General features: G+C 40.1%; 1 protein-coding gene across 1 annotated transcript; it reads left to right on the top strand.

The window, feature by feature from the left end:
- Positions 1-368: 368 nt before the first annotated feature.
- LOC308082055 (ras-related and estrogen-regulated growth inhibitor-like) lies at positions 369-13,397 on the top strand (the record flags this gene model as incomplete). Its single annotated transcript, XM_080423664.1, has 6 exons — positions 369-486; positions 2,366-2,422; positions 2,771-2,844; positions 3,113-3,189; positions 10,595-10,829; positions 12,861-13,397. 6 exons carry the CDS (start codon positions 369-371, stop codon positions 13,395-13,397), a joined length of 1,098 nt encoding a protein of 365 aa, XP_080279790.1.
- Between the last annotated feature and the right edge of the window lie 2,680 nt (positions 13,398-16,077).

The following is a 16,077-nucleotide window of genomic DNA, read 5'->3' as shown; positions in this document are numbered from 1 at the left end:
AGATGGACAGTAGTTTAATGGTAAATGGACAGTAGTTTATAGATGGACAGTAGTTTAATGGTAAATGGACAGTAGTTTATAGATGGACAGTAGTTTATAGATGGACAGTAGTTTAATGGTAAATGGACAGTAGTTTATAGATAGTAGTTTATAGATGGACAGTAGTTTAATGGTACATGGACAGTAGTTTATAGATAGTAGTTTATAGATGGACAGTAGTTTAATGGTAAATGGACAGTAGTTTATAGATGGACAGTAGTTTAATGGTAAATGGACAGTAGTTTATAGATGGACAGTAGTTTAATGGTAAATGGACAGTAGTTTATAGATGGACAGTAGTTTAATGGTAAATGGACAGTGAGTCCAGGATGTCTGGGTCAAACTTCGGCGGGTTCTCCAGGACTCTGCGGAGGACAGGTAGCCTACCTCTGGCCAACAGGACGGTTAGGATCGTCATCCTGGGACAGGCTGCTGTCGGCAAAACAGGTTCATTATTATAATAATAATAATTGTCTCCGCCAGACCGAAAGGCATGGCGAGAGAGTATGTTTTGCACCCTGTCTGTCCGTCCGTGTTTGTGTGTGTGTGTGTGTGTTTTTCATATTCCATCCTGATTGGCTAAAATAGGCTTTCAAAGTTTGCATCAAATCATGAACACAGCATGCAATTTCCCTGAAATATTGCACGCACATTCCTAATTTTCAAATCAGCCTCATGGTGGCGCTATAACAGGCTGATTCGTGTTTTTACCTAAAACTGCACCGCTCTGTGTAAAACTTTGTATGCGCACTCCCTAGAGGCCAAGGAAAAACCTTTGCCCTGCATTTTTCACATCTGCCTTTTGTAGCGCCACCAGGAGGCCGACTTATGTAACACTTTTTTTGGTATTACTCCTTCAGATTGCATCTAAATTGCAGCAAATCTCTATAGTCATGTGATCAGGACGGATCTGTTAGATTTTTCATATTCCATCCTGATTGGCTAAGATTGACATCTTAAAGGTTTAATGACATTCACTTTTACACCACATTCAAAGTCTTTGTCCTGGTCCTTCAAAAGTGTACAAAAAGTTTTAAGTGAAAATTCCATTCCAGTGATCAATGGCAGGTGTTTTTCTCTCACATTTCTAAAACCTTTTCAACTGCAATGAAAAAATAAATCTTTGCCTGCGGGTGTCGCTAGTGAGGGATTTTGCCTGTCAATCATCGCCTCTGCTCCGCCCCCCCCAAAGGAAAGGATAGGGGAGGGGAGGGGCGAGGAGGAGAGTGGGCGGGATTAATTGACTGTGACCTCACTGTCGAAGGGCCAAGCTCAGATTACTTTTCAGCCTAATTATTCAGAAAACCCCAGACCACAGAAAATCCACTGAATGTTCAAAGTTCAGATTTTTTGGGTGTAATTGAAGTCATAAAACCCCAAATAAAACATTGAAAATAAAAAAAGTGAAAATGAATGTCATGATACCTTTAAGTTTGCAGGAGTGGCCCCGTTTTGAACAAAATGCTGCAAATCATGAACGCAGCGTCCAATTGCGGTGAAACTTTGCGCGCACAGCTGCACTACGTTGAGAAACAAATGCCACCCTTTTAACATTGCCCTATTATAGCGCCAACAGGAGGCCGATTCTTGCAAATCATTTTTGTATATTACTCCTATACAAATGTATTCCAGACATCACGCAAATCAGTACACAGTATCTAGTCAAGTGATCAAGACGGATCCCTCCGATTTCTCATTTTCCATCCTGATTGGCGAATTCCAAACATTGCTGGCCCACAATAACCTACCTGAGACCTGTGCTCTGAGGACCACTTTTTCTAGTTATTAGTGTGGTTGCCCTAACAGGGCAACCACACTATAGTACTCTATACACTTTATTTATTCTAGATAAACTTTATTTTGGCCTGCATCTCCTCCCACAGTTTTTTTCCCCCAATTTCATGCCAAATGTCAAAATGACCGGTTTCACCGGGAATGGTGTGCTTGTATTGCTAAGGGATTGGTTACATAGTTTAATTGATATTGATTTATTAGTGCATTAAATTTCCCCATCCACTTTAATGGAAAAATGAAAAAACTCCCATTCAAGTATTTTTATCTCAGAAACCGTAAGGGCTACAGTTACAAGACTTTTAGGGGAGGTTCATAATTTAGTGCGAAATTATTTAAAAAATAATTACATCAGTCAGCCTCATGGTGGCGCTATAACAGACCACTTTACGTTTTGGCCTATAACTCTTGAACCGTAGGTTCAAGAGTTGTCAAGAGTTGACAGTGCTGTCTGTCTGTCTGTCTGTCTGTCTGTCTGTCTGTCTGTCTGTCTGCTGTCTGTCTATTGATGTAATGTAATCTATTTTTTTTCCAGCCATGGCTGTAAGGTTTATCACTAGAAGATTCATTGGAGAATATGATCCTACGTTGGGTATGTTTGACTGTCATATTTAACATCATATATGTATGACTTTATAATGTAAAATGTCATTCATTATGACGTTATGTATTCATTAGAACATCTACACACATGAGGTTGTATTGATGTTCCATTGTACAGACAAAACAAAGGACCTTTTTAACAAAGCATTCCCTTCGATCTTATTTTCTATGCATTAGTTTTTAATCTACTTTTTTAACACAAGTACAAGTTGGGTCTAATGTCGTTGTTATTTGTTATGCTATTGTTTTTAAACCTTGAAGCACTTTTAGTTTTGTAAAAATGTAAAGTGTGTTACAAATGATGTATTATTCATGTCTATTATTATTATTATTATAGAGAGCATCTACAGACATGAGGTGTCTATTGGAGGAGACGTGGTGAACTTTGAGATATTGGACACAGCAGGACAGGTGAGCTGTTATGATTTAATATGAGTTTAATATCACTTTTTATTTTATTTATTTATAGTGCAACATCACCCCAAGAGGTCTCTGTACACTTAGCAACAAGTCATTTAGCAAAACACAGTATAGAGATTAATACTTAATGTTATAACGATGCGATGCGAGGATGCGGTCTAGCCAACACCAACTCTGGATTCCTGAATGGCTGCCCTGCACATTCTCCTGTCTAGCATCTGGACCGCTTCAACAGATGCTATCTGACCTCTCTGTGCAGGAGGAGGATGCCCTCCTGATCGAGGAGAAGATCAAGTGGGGCGACGGCTTCCTGATCGTCTACTCTGTGACTGACAGGTGAGCATTCATTATAATCATATGTATCAGGCAGGGTCCTTCAACGTCTATCAGCCCAGGGACCCCTTAGCTGAGAGACAGATGAAGCAGGGACCCCTTAGCTGAGAGAGAGATGAAGCAGGGACCCCTTAGCTAAGAGACAGATGAAGCAGGGACCCCTTAGCTGAGAGACAGATGAAGCAGGGACCCCTTAGCTGAGAGAGAGATGAAGCAGGGACCCCTTAGCTGAGAGAGAGATGAAGCAGGGACCCCTTAGCTGAGAGACAGATGAAGCAGGGACCCCTTAGCTGAGAGACAGATGAAGCAGGGACCCCTTAGCTGAGAGAGAGATGAAGCAGTGACCCCTTAGCTGAGAGAGAGATGAAGCAGGGACCCCTTAGCTGAGAGAGAGATGAAGCAGGGACCCCTTAGCTGAGAGAGAGATGAAGCAGGGACCCCTTAGCTGAGAGAGAGATGAAGCAGGGACCCCTTAGCTGAGAGAGATGAAGCAGGGACCCCTTAGCTGAGAGAGATGAAGCAGGGACCCCTTAGCTGAGAGACAGATGAAGCAGGGACCCCTTAGCTGAGAGAGATGAAGCAGGGACACCTTAGCTGAGAGAGAGATGACGCAGGGACACCTTAGCTGAGACAGAGATGAAGCAGGGACCCCTTAGCTGAGAGATATGAAGCAGGGACCCCCACTACATATGTTATAACATTGTGTTGCAGATTAAACTTTATCATAGATTTCATAGATGTTTGACAGACATTGTCATCAATGTTCTTTCAATCAACATTTGTTTGTTTGCTTATTTTACACGTTATCTTTTCTGTCAATGTGTTGGATTCCTATCATTTTCATTATCATATTTGGAGCCCCCCCCCTGTAGTAACTCTAAGGACCCCTACGGGTCCTGGACCCCCTGTTGAAGATCCATGATGTATTGTACAGTTTATTATTTATTAACAATTTAGACATTTATCAGACGTTCTTCATCCAGAGTGACTTACAGTAAACAAGGTAAACACATAGAATACAGAGACAGTGTAGTGTCTCAGTAAACTATAGGATCATAGAATACAGAGAGACAGTGTAGTGTCTCAGTAAACTATAGGATCATAGAATACAGAGACAGTGTAGTGTCTCAGTAAACTATAGGATCATAGAATACAGAGACAGTGTAGTGTCTCAGTAAACTATAGGATCATAGAATACAGAGACAGTGTAGTGTCTCAGTAAACTATAGGATCATAGAATACAGAGACAGTGTAGTGTCTCAGTAAACTATAGGATCCTAGAATACAGAGAGACAGTGTAGTGTCTCAGTAAACTATAGGATCATAGAATACAGAGAGACAGTGTAGTGTCTCAGTAAACTATAGGATCATAGAATACAGAGAGACAGTGTAGTGTCTCAGTAAACTATAGGATCATAGAATACAGAGACAGTGTAGTGTCTCAGTAAACTATAGGATCATAGAATACAGAGAGACAGTGTAGTGTCTCAGTAAACTATAGGATCATAGAATACAGAGACAGTGTAGTGTCTCAGTAAACTATAGGATCATAGAATACAGAGACAGTGTAGTGTCTCAGTAAACTATAGGATCATAGAATACAGAGAGACAGTGTAGTGTCTCAGTAAACTATAGGATCATAGAATACAGAGAGACAGTGTAGTGTCTCAGTAAACTATAGGATCATAGAATACATAGAGACAGTGTAGTGTCTCAGTAAACTATAGGATCATAGAATACAGAGACAGTGTAGTGTCTCAGTAAACTATAGGATCATAGAATACAGAGACAGTGTAGTGTCTCAGTAAACTATATGATCATAGAATACAGAGACAGTGTAGTGTCTCAGTAAACTATAGGATCATAGAATACAGAGACAGTGTAGTGTCTCAGTAAACTATAGGATCATAGAATACAGAGAGACAGTGTAGTGTCTCAGTAAACTATAGGATCATAGAATACAGAGAGACAGTGTAGTGTCTCAGTAAACTATAGGATCATAGAATACAGAGAGACAGTGTAGTGTCTCAGTAAACTATAGGATCATAGAATACAGAGACAGTGTAGTGTCTCAGTAAACTATATGATCATAGAATACAGAGACAGTGTAGTGTCTCAGTAAACTATAGGATCATAGAATACAGAGACAGTGTAGTGTCTCAGTAAACTATAGGATCATAGAATACAGAGACAGTGTAGTGTCTCAGTAAACTATAGGATCATAGAATACAGAGAGACAGTGTAGTGTCTCAGTAAACTATAGGATCATAGAATACAAAGACAGTGTAGTGTCTCAGTAAACTATAGGATCATAGAATACAGAGACAGTGTAGTGTCTCAGTAAACTATAGGATCATAGAATACAGAGACAGTGTAGTGTCTCAGTAAACTATATGATCATAGAATACAGAGACAGTGTAGTGTCTCAGTAAACTATAGGATCATAGAATACAGAGACAGTGTAGTGTCTCAGTAAACTATAGGATCATAGAATACAGAGAGACAGTGTAGTGTCTCAGTAAACTATAGGATCATAGAATACAAAGACAGTGTAGTGTCTCAGTAAACTATAGGATCATAGAATACAGAGAGACAGTGTAGTGTCTCAGTAAACTATAGGATCATAGAATACAGAGAGACAGTGTAGTGTCTCAGTAAACTATAGGATCATAGAATACAGAGACAGTGTAGTGTCTCAGTAAACTATAGGATCATAGAATACAGAGACAGTGTAGTGTCTCAGTAAACTATAGGATCATAGAATACAGAGACAGTGTAGTGTCTCAGTAAACTATAGGATCATAGAATACAGAGAGACAGTGTAGTGTCTCAGTAAACTATAGGATCATAGAATACAGAGACAGTGTAGTGTCTCAGTAAACTATAGGATCATAGAATACAGAGACAGTGTAGTGTCTCAGTAAACTATAGGATCATAGAATACAGAGAGACAGTGTAGTGTCTCAGTAAACTATAGGATCATAGAATACAAAGACAGTGTAGTGTCTCAGTAAACTATAGGATCATAGAATACAGAGAGACAGTGTAGTGTCTCAGTAAACTATAGGATCATAGAATACAGAGAGACAGTGTAGTGTCTCAGTAAACTATAGGATCATAGAATACAGAGACAGTGTAGTGTCTCAGTAAACTATAGGATCATAGAATACAGAGACAGTGTAGTGTCTCAGTAAACTATAGGATCATAGAATACAGAGACAGTGTAGTGTCTCAGTAAACTATAGGATCATAGAATACAGAGAGACAGTGTAGTGTCTCAGTAAACTATAGGATCATAGAATACAGAGACAGTGTAGTGTCTCAGTAAACTATAGGATCATAGAATACAGAGACAGTGTAGTGTCTCAGTAAACTATAGGATCATAGAATACAGAGACAGTGTAGTGTCTCAGTAAACTATAGGATCATAGAATACAGAGACAGTGTAGTGTCTCAGTAAACTATAGGATCATAGAATACAGAGAGACAGTGTAGTGTCTCAGTAAACTATAGGATCATATAATACAGAGACAGTGTAGTGTCTCAGTAAACTATAGGATCATAGAATACAGAGAGACAGTGTAGTGTCTCAGTAAACTATAGGATCATAGAATACAGAGACAGTGTAGTGTCTCAGTAAACTATAGGATCATAGAATACAGAGACAGTGTAGTGTCTCAGTAAACTATAGGATCATAGAATACAGAGACAGTGTAGTCAGTGTCTCAGTAAACTATAGGATCATAGAATACAGAGACAGTGTAGTGTCTCAGTAAACTATAGGATCATAGCATACAGAGAGACAGTGTAGTGTCTCAGTAAACTATAGGATCATAGAATACAGAGACAGTGTAGTGTCTCAGTAAACTATAGGATCATAGAATACAGAGAGACAGTGTAGTGTCTCAGTAAACTATAGGATCATAGAATACAGAGAGACAGTGTAGTGTCTCAGTAAACTATAGGATCATAGAATACAGAGACAGTGTAGTGTCTCAGTAAACTATAGGATCATAGAATACAGAGAGACAGTGTAGTGTCTCAGTAAACTATAGGATCATAGAATACAGAGAGACAGTGTAGTGTCTCAGTAAACTATAGGATCATAGAATACAGAGACAGTGTAGTGTCTCAGTAAACTATAGGATCATAGAATACAGAGAGACAGTGTAGTGTCTCAGTAAACTATAGGATCATAGAATACAGAGACAGTGTAGTGTCTCAGTAAACTATAGGATCATAGAATACAGAGACAGTGTAGTGTCTCAGTAAACTATAGGATCATAGAATACAGAGACAGTGTAGTGTCTCAGTAAACTATAGGATCATAGAATACAGAGAGACAGTGTAGTGTCTCAGTAAACTATAGGATCATAGAATACAGAGAGACAGTGTAGTGTCTCAGTAAACTATAGGATCATAGAATACAGAGAGACAGTGTAGTGTCTCAGTAAACTATAGGATCATAGAATACAGAGACAGTGTAGTGTCTCAGTAAACTATATGATCATAGAATACAGAGACAGTGTAGTGTCTCAGTAAACTATAGGATCATAGAATACAGAGACAGTGTAGTGTCTCAGTAAACTATAGGATCATAGAATACAGAGACAGTGTAGTGTCTCAGTAAACTATAGGATCATAGAATACAGAGAGACAGTGTAGTGTCTCAGTAAACTATAGGATCATAGAATACAAAGACAGTGTAGTGTCTCAGTAAACTATAGGATCATAGAATACAGAGACAGTGTAGTGTCTCAGTAAACTATAGGATCATAGAATACAGAGACAGTGTAGTGTCTCAGTAAACTATATGATCATAGAATACAGAGACAGTGTAGTGTCTCAGTAAACTATAGGATCATAGAATACAGAGACAGTGTAGTGTCTCAGTAAACTATAGGATCATAGAATACAGAGAGACAGTGTAGTGTCTCAGTAAACTATAGGATCATAGAATACAAAGACAGTGTAGTGTCTCAGTAAACTATAGGATCATAGAATACAGAGAGACAGTGTAGTGTCTCAGTAAACTATAGGATCATAGAATACAGAGAGACAGTGTAGTGTCTCAGTAAACTATAGGATCATAGAATACAGAGACAGTGTAGTGTCTCAGTAAACTATAGGATCATAGAATACAGAGACAGTGTAGTGTCTCAGTAAACTATAGGATCATAGAATACAGAGACAGTGTAGTGTCTCAGTAAACTATAGGATCATAGAATACAGAGAGACAGTGTAGTGTCTCAGTAAACTATAGGATCATAGAATACAGAGACAGTGTAGTGTCTCAGTAAACTATAGGATCATAGAATACAGAGACAGTGTAGTGTCTCAGTAAACTATAGGATCATAGAATACAGAGACAGTGTAGTGTCTCAGTAAACTATAGGATCATAGAATACAGAGACAGTGTAGTGTCTCAGTAAACTATAGGATCATAGAATACAGAGACAGTGTAGTGTCTCAGTAAACTATAGGATCATAGAATACAGAGAGACAGTGTAGTGTCTCAGTAAACTATAGGATCATAGAATACAGAGACAGTGTAGTGTCTCAGTAAACTATAGGATCATAGAATACAGAGAGACAGTGTAGTGTCTTAGTAAACTATAGGATCATAGAATACAGAGACAGTGTAGTGTCTCAGTAAACTATAGGATCATAGAATACAGAGAGACAGTGTAGTGTCTTAGTAAACTATAGGATCATAGAATACAGAGAGACAGTGTAGTGTCTCAGTAAACTATATGATCATAGAATACAGAGACAGTGTAGTGTCTCAGTAAACTATATGATCATAGAATACAATGCAAATGCGTCGCGCTTGTAGATTTGTTATTTTCGTCTAAAGTTCTCCTCAGAATAGGCTTGGTTAATGCTTGTTGAAGTGGTTAATGTAAAAACCACACAAAGATTTGGCAGACCCCCTGTAGTAACTCTGAGGACCCCCTAGGTGTCCTGGACCCCCTGTGAGGACCCCCTAGGGGTCCCGGACCCCCTGTTGAAGACCTCTGGTCTAAACAATAAACTGTCAAAAATAATAATAATTTTTACATTGTAACTATGGGATATACCAGGTTGACATTTATAAATTACATAATGTATATAACTAGAGGTCCGGGCGCCCTGCCCCCTAGCCGCGCACGTTGCTCTAGTGAGGGCTCGCTTATTTTGGGGTTCCAAAATTGTGGGGTAAAAATGTCCAAAAAAAAAGTTAACTTTTTTTTTTTAACAAAAAACACATGGGGGACCCCCTGGGGGTCTGCGGACCACCTGGGAGTCTTGGGACCCCCGCGAAACATCGCGGACCCCTTCGGCTGGCTTTTTTTTTTCATTAAGGTGGTTGCTTGTTTCTGGCGCACATCTGGCAACACTGACCTGTCTGCTTGTATGCCCTCCAACCTGGCAACCCAGAGTGCCGACTCGGTGTTGTTGTTAGCGGCTGCGTTGAGACCCTGGCGTGTTTTAATGTTTTGTGTGGGATGTGCATGACATATTAGCGTGAGTGTGGTGTGATAGAGAGACATGACCAAAGTGAAAGCAACTGCGGGGGTTGAAGCGAAGTGGTCGTGTGTGGTGTTGTTGTTGTTGTTGTGCAGATGGGGAGATTTCAATGGCGGCCGCGTCGTCTTGCGTCGGCTGTGTTCGGTTTCACTCGGCGGTACTCACGCTAAAGCAGCGCTACTCAACCCGCGGCCTTTTTTTTTTTAAGCACAGGATAAAAATATACATTTCCGTTCAAATATATGGGTTGCTAAAACATTTTTCAAAAACAAACAGACATACATACAGGTGCGTCAATTGTTACAGGTATAATGCATAGTTTTCTATGCATTTCGGGTTTTTGGGGGGGTCTGACCCCCAAATTTTTCCGGCCGCGCGGCTTCGCCGCGCGCCCAGGATAGGTGTCTGCCACTGGACATACACACAACACAAAATAAACTGGTACAGTGAAAAGAATATGATGTCAAAATGTACATTTTCTTGTGCGTTACAAAATCGAAAAATCCAAAATAGGACCGTCATTTTTATGGCGGCCCCTTGGACTTTTGGTATTTTGCTGAGTGGCCCCTGAGCCATCTTAAGTTGAGTAGCCCTGCGCTAAAGGGAACAAAAGGGTGTCCCCAGAATGTGGTGAGTTTGTGCTGGCCGCAATTAATTATGCTCCGAGGGGGCAAATGTGTAGTGAGCAATGAAAAGTAGCCTACGCCACCCTGAAAAGTAGCCTACGCCACCCCTAAATTCATCGCGCACGTTGTGGCTAGTCTTGTAGTGACATGTTATATGTTGTTGTTGTTGTTTTGCCCGAAACAATGAAATCAGTGGCGAGGGGAAATGAATGCTAACGGAAGCTGGGACTTGTGTCTAATGTATAAATCCTTATTTCTGTGATGATTGACAGGTGCAGCTTTGACGAGGTGATGCGTCTCTGCTTCCTGGTCAACCACGTCAGCGGGGGGCGGCGGGGGGGCGTGGCCAGTGGCGAGCCCCGCCCCCCCGTGGCGGTGGTGGCCAATAAGAGGGACCTGCAGTACGACCGCATGGTGAGCCAGGAGGAGGGGCGGGGCTTGGCCCGCGGCCTGAAGCTGCCGTTCTGGGAGATCTCTGCGCGCGACGGCCTGGACGAGACCACCCAGGTACCAACTAAGTACATTTACTCAAGTACTGTACTTATAAGTACACTTTTAAAGATTTTTTTTAACTTTACCATTTTCAGTACTTTTACTTCTACTCCACTACATCTCAGAGGCAAATATTGTACTTTTTACTTCACTACAATTATTTGAAAACTTTAGTTACTTTGTATAATTAGACTATTATTATTAATCATGCAGCCTTTTCAACTAGACACAGAATATTTATCTCCAGTATGATCCACTCCCTGATGGTTGTTAAACACGGAGTGTTTTAGATCATTTAGATCACATTTTAGATCATACAGTGTTTTAGATCATTTAGATCACATTTTAGATCATACAGTGTTTTAGATCATTTAGATCTAATTTTAGATCATACAGTGTTTTAGATCATTTAGATCTAATTTTAGATCATACAGTGTTTTAGATCATTTAGATCACATTTGAGATCATACAGTGTTTTAGATCATACAGTGTTTTAGATCATTTAGATCACATTTGAGATCATACAGTGTTTTAGATCATTTAGATCACATTTTAGATCATACAGTGTTTTAGATCATTTAGATCACATTTTAGATCATACAGTGTTTTAGATCATTTAGATCACATTTTAGATCATACAGTGTTTTAGATCATTTAGATCACATTTTAGATCATACAGTGTTTTAGATCATTTAGATCTAATTTTAGATCATACAGTGTTTTAGATCATTTAGATCACATTTTAGATCATACAGTGTTTTACATCATTTAGATCACGTTTTAGATCATACAGTGTTTTAGATCATTTAGATCACGTTTTAGATCATACAGTGTTTTAGATCATTTAGATCTAATTTTAGATCATACAGTGTTTTAGATCATCTAGATCACATTTTAGATCATACAGTGTTTTAGATCATTTAGATCACATTTTAGATCATACAGTGTTTTAGATCATTTAAATAACATTTTAGATCATACAGTGTTTTAGATCATTTAGATAACATTTTAGATCATACAGTGTTTTAGATCATTTAGATAACATTTTAGATCATACAGTGTTTTAGATCATTTAGATATCATTTAGATCTAATTTTAGATCATACAGTGTTTTAGATCATTTAGATCACATTTTAGATCATACAGTGTTTTAGATCATTTAGATCACATTTTAGATCATACAGTGTTTTAGATCATTTAGATCACATTTTAGATCATACAGTGTTTTAGATCATTTAGATCACATTTAGATCATACAGTGTTTTAGATCATTTAGATCACATTTTAGATCATACAGTGTTTTAGATCATTTAGATCACATTTAGATCATACAGTGTTTTAGATCATTTAGATCACATTTTAGATCATACAGTGTTTTAGATCATTTAGATCACATTTTAGATCATACAGTGTTTTAGATCATTTAGATCACATTTTAGATCATACAGTGTTTTAGATCATTTAGATCACATTTTAGATCATACAGTGTTTTAGATCATTTAGATCACATTTTAGATCATACAGTGTTTTAGATCATTTAGATCACATTTTAGATCATACAGTGTTTTAGATCATTTAGATCACATTTTAGATCATACAGTGTTTTAGATCATTTAGATCACATTTTAGATCATACAGTGTTTTAGATCATTTAGATCACATTTTAGATCATACAGTGTTTTAGATCATTTCATGTATATGTTGAATGATAATAAAACTATCTATCTATTACAAATCATACATTAACCATTTCAGCCCTATAAACATTTCGGCCATTAGAAAATAGCAGATCTACAAGCTCACAATGCGTCACATCGTGACGCATTGTGAGCTTGTAGATCTGCTATTTACAAAATATTTTTATGCATTTTTAACTTGTGAAACGGGTAATGAGTACTTTTACTTCTATACTTTAAGTACATTTTGATACCAATACATTTTTACTTTTACGTAAATTAAAAATTCCGGACTTTTACTTTGTAACAGAGTACTTCTACATGGCAGTATCGATACTTTTACTTAAGTAAAACATGTGAGTACTTCCAGGTGTTCCACGACCTCTACGCTCAGCTGGTCCAGCAGGCCGACTCCGCTGGCTCCGCCCCCTCGCCTTCCTTCTACCGCAGGAGGGGCGTGTCCAAGCTGATGGAGCGAATCCCCCGCCTCAGCAGCTCGGCCGGACCGCCCAGAGGGGGAGGGGCCGGGGCCGGACCGCCCAGAGGGGGAGGGGCCGGACCGCCCAGAGGGGGAGGGGCCGGACCGCCCAGAGGGGGAGGGGCCGGACCGCCCAGAGGAGGAGGGGGAGGGGCCGCTGGACCCCCGCCGGCGCCCGCCGGGTCCCTCGCTCCCCCGAGGACCACCAACGCTCCCCCGGCCCCCCCCTCTATCGCCGTCAACGCCCTCTGTGCCGGGGGGGGTCCCGGCCCCTCTTCCTCACGGGTCCCTGGGACCCCTGGCCTCCCTGGGACCCCTGGCCTCCCTGGGACCCCTGGCCTCCCTGGGACCCCTGGCCTCCCTGGGGCCCTCGGGGTCCCTAGACGCAGCGTGAGCTTCGGCTCCTTCAGAGACCTGCTGTCTGACTGATGTGAGACCGAGCCTCCTTTGTCTGTAATGACCTTCATCATCTCATCATGATGTTGGTGTGAAACCTCTCCACAGGGTTATTAAGACCTTCATCATCTCATCATGATGTTGGTGTGAAACCTCTCCACAGGGTTATTATGACCTTCATCATCTCATCATGGTGTTGGTGTGAAACCTCTCCACAGGGTTATTAAGACCTTCATCATCTCATCATGATGTTGGTGTGAAACCTCTCCACAGGGTTATTAAGACCTTCATCATCTCATCATGGTGTTGGTGTGAAACCTCTCCACAGGGTTATTAAGACCTTCATCATCTCATCATGGTGTTGGTGTGAAACCTCTCCACAGGGTTATTAAGACCTTCATCATCTCATCATGGTGTTGGTGTGAAACCTCTCCACAGGGTTATTATGACCTTCACCATCTCATCATGGTGTTGGTGTGAAACCTCTCCACAGGGTTATTAAGACCTTCATCATCTCATCATGGTGTTGGTGTGAAACCTCTCCACAGGGTTATTAAGACCTTCACCATCTCATCATGATGTTGGTGTGAAACCTCTCTACAGGGTTATTATGACCTTCATCATCTCATCATGGTGTTGGTGTGAAACCTCTCCACAGGGTTATTAAGACCTTCATCATCTCATCATGGTGTTGGTGTGAAACCTCTCCACAGGGTTATTAAGACCTTCATCATCTCATCATGGTGTTGGTGTGAAACCTCTCCACAGGGTTATTATGACCTTCATCATCTCATCATGGTGTTGGTGTGAAACCTCTCCACAGGGTTATTAAGACCTTCATCATCTCATCATGGTGTTGGTGTGAAACCTCTCCACAGGGTTATTAAGACCTTCATCATCTCATCATGGTGTTGGTGTGAAACCTCTCCACAGGGTTATTAAGATCTTCACCATCTCATCATGGTGTTGGTGTGAAACCTCTCCACAGGGTTATTAAGACCTTCATCATCTCATCATGGTGTTGGTGTGAAACCTCTCCACAGGGTTATTAAGACCTTCATCGTCTCATCATGGTGTTGGTGTGAAACCTCTCCACAGGGTTATTAAGACCTTCACCATCTCATCATGGTGTTGGTGTGAAACCTCTCCACAGGGTTATTATGACCTTCATCATCTCATCATGGTGTTATTATGACCTTCATCATCTCATCATGGTGTTGGTGTGAAACCTCTCCACAGGGTTATTAAGACCTTCATCATCTCATCATGGTGTTGGTGTGAAACCTCTCCACAGGGTTATTATGACCTTCATCATCTCATCATGGTGTTGGTGTGAAACCTCTCCACAGGGTTATTATGACCTTCATCATCTCATCATGGTGTTGGTGTGAAACCTCTCCACAGGGTTATTAAGACCTTCACCGTCTCATCATGATGTTATTATGACCTTCATCATCTCATCATGGTGTTGGTGTGAAACCTCTCCACAGGGTTATTAAGACCTTCATCATGGTGTTGGTGTGAAACCTCTCCACAGGGTTATTAAGACCTTCATCATGGTGTTGGTGTGAAACCTCTCCACAAGGTTATTAAGACCTTCACCATCTCATCATGGTGTTGGTGTGAAACCTCTCCAGCCTCCTGTGTGTTGGCTGGTGAGGCGCGTCCTAGAGACCTAATCTCTCAAGAGACAAAGCAACGGAAAGATATTCACATTTTAACTTGCTCTTTCATCATAGAAACAAGTGGGCTTATAACCAAAACCATCCATGTTCTCTGGGAGAAGTGGTGTTAGTGTTCCGTGTAGAAATATTGTTAGTGGGAATGAAAACATAGTCGCACCACCGGAAGTGATGCGCTGTTGTTCATTAGGGTTAGAACTGAACCCTGTTGTTCATTAGGGTTAGGACTAAACCCTGTTGTTCATTAGGGTTAGGACTAAACCCTGTTGTTCATTAGGGTTAGAACTGAACCCTGTTGTTCATTAGGGTTAGGACTGAACCCTGTTGTTCATTAGGGTTAGAACTGAACCCTGTTGTTCATTAGGGTTAGGACTGAACCCTGTTGTTCATTGAAGGTTTTCATTTCTTTATTTTATTGTTTTTTTGTAAATGTGTTTGTTTTTGTAATAGTTGAACCAGTAACAGCTTTAAGACCTGGAACGCATCTGTGTGACTTTAGATTTCTTTGGCTATTCAAAAATAGCAGATATACAAGCTCATAGCGCGGCACCGAGTGCCGCGCTATGAGCTTGTAGATCTGCTATTTTTGAAAAATCTTGGGGAAAGAAAAGTTTTTAATTTAGATTTGTTTAAAGAATGGCCTCAGGTCTTAATGGGTTAAAGATGTGCAACAACACATCTGGATCTCTGAATGTCAATCATTTAGTTTGTATCACATCTGTATCAAACTGAAGCAAAACCCTGTTTATTCAGTATTTTGATGAGACTGTTATCTTTGACCTGCAGGAAGACATTTCCTGTTCCTGTTTCCTGTTTCCTGTTTACACACTTTACTTGAGTTTACTTGAGTAAGAGTACAAAACTGTTCAAAATGTACTTAAAGTATCAAAAGTAAAAGTACTCATTATGCAGAATGTCCCATTTCACAAGTTTTTCACAAAAAAATAATCTTTTGAAAATAGCAGATCTACAAGCGGCAGATCTCACAATGTGTCGCATTGTGTGCTTGTAGATCTGCTATTTTCAAATGG

Source organism: Gymnoscopelus braueri, assembly GCF_963280865.1.
Source record: "Gymnoscopelus braueri genome assembly, chromosome: 1".
Lineage (NCBI taxonomy): Eukaryota > Metazoa > Chordata > Actinopteri > Myctophiformes > Myctophidae > Gymnoscopelus > Gymnoscopelus braueri.
The sequence above is the reverse complement of the archived record's forward strand: the minus strand, read 5'-3'. Positions and strand labels throughout refer to the sequence as shown.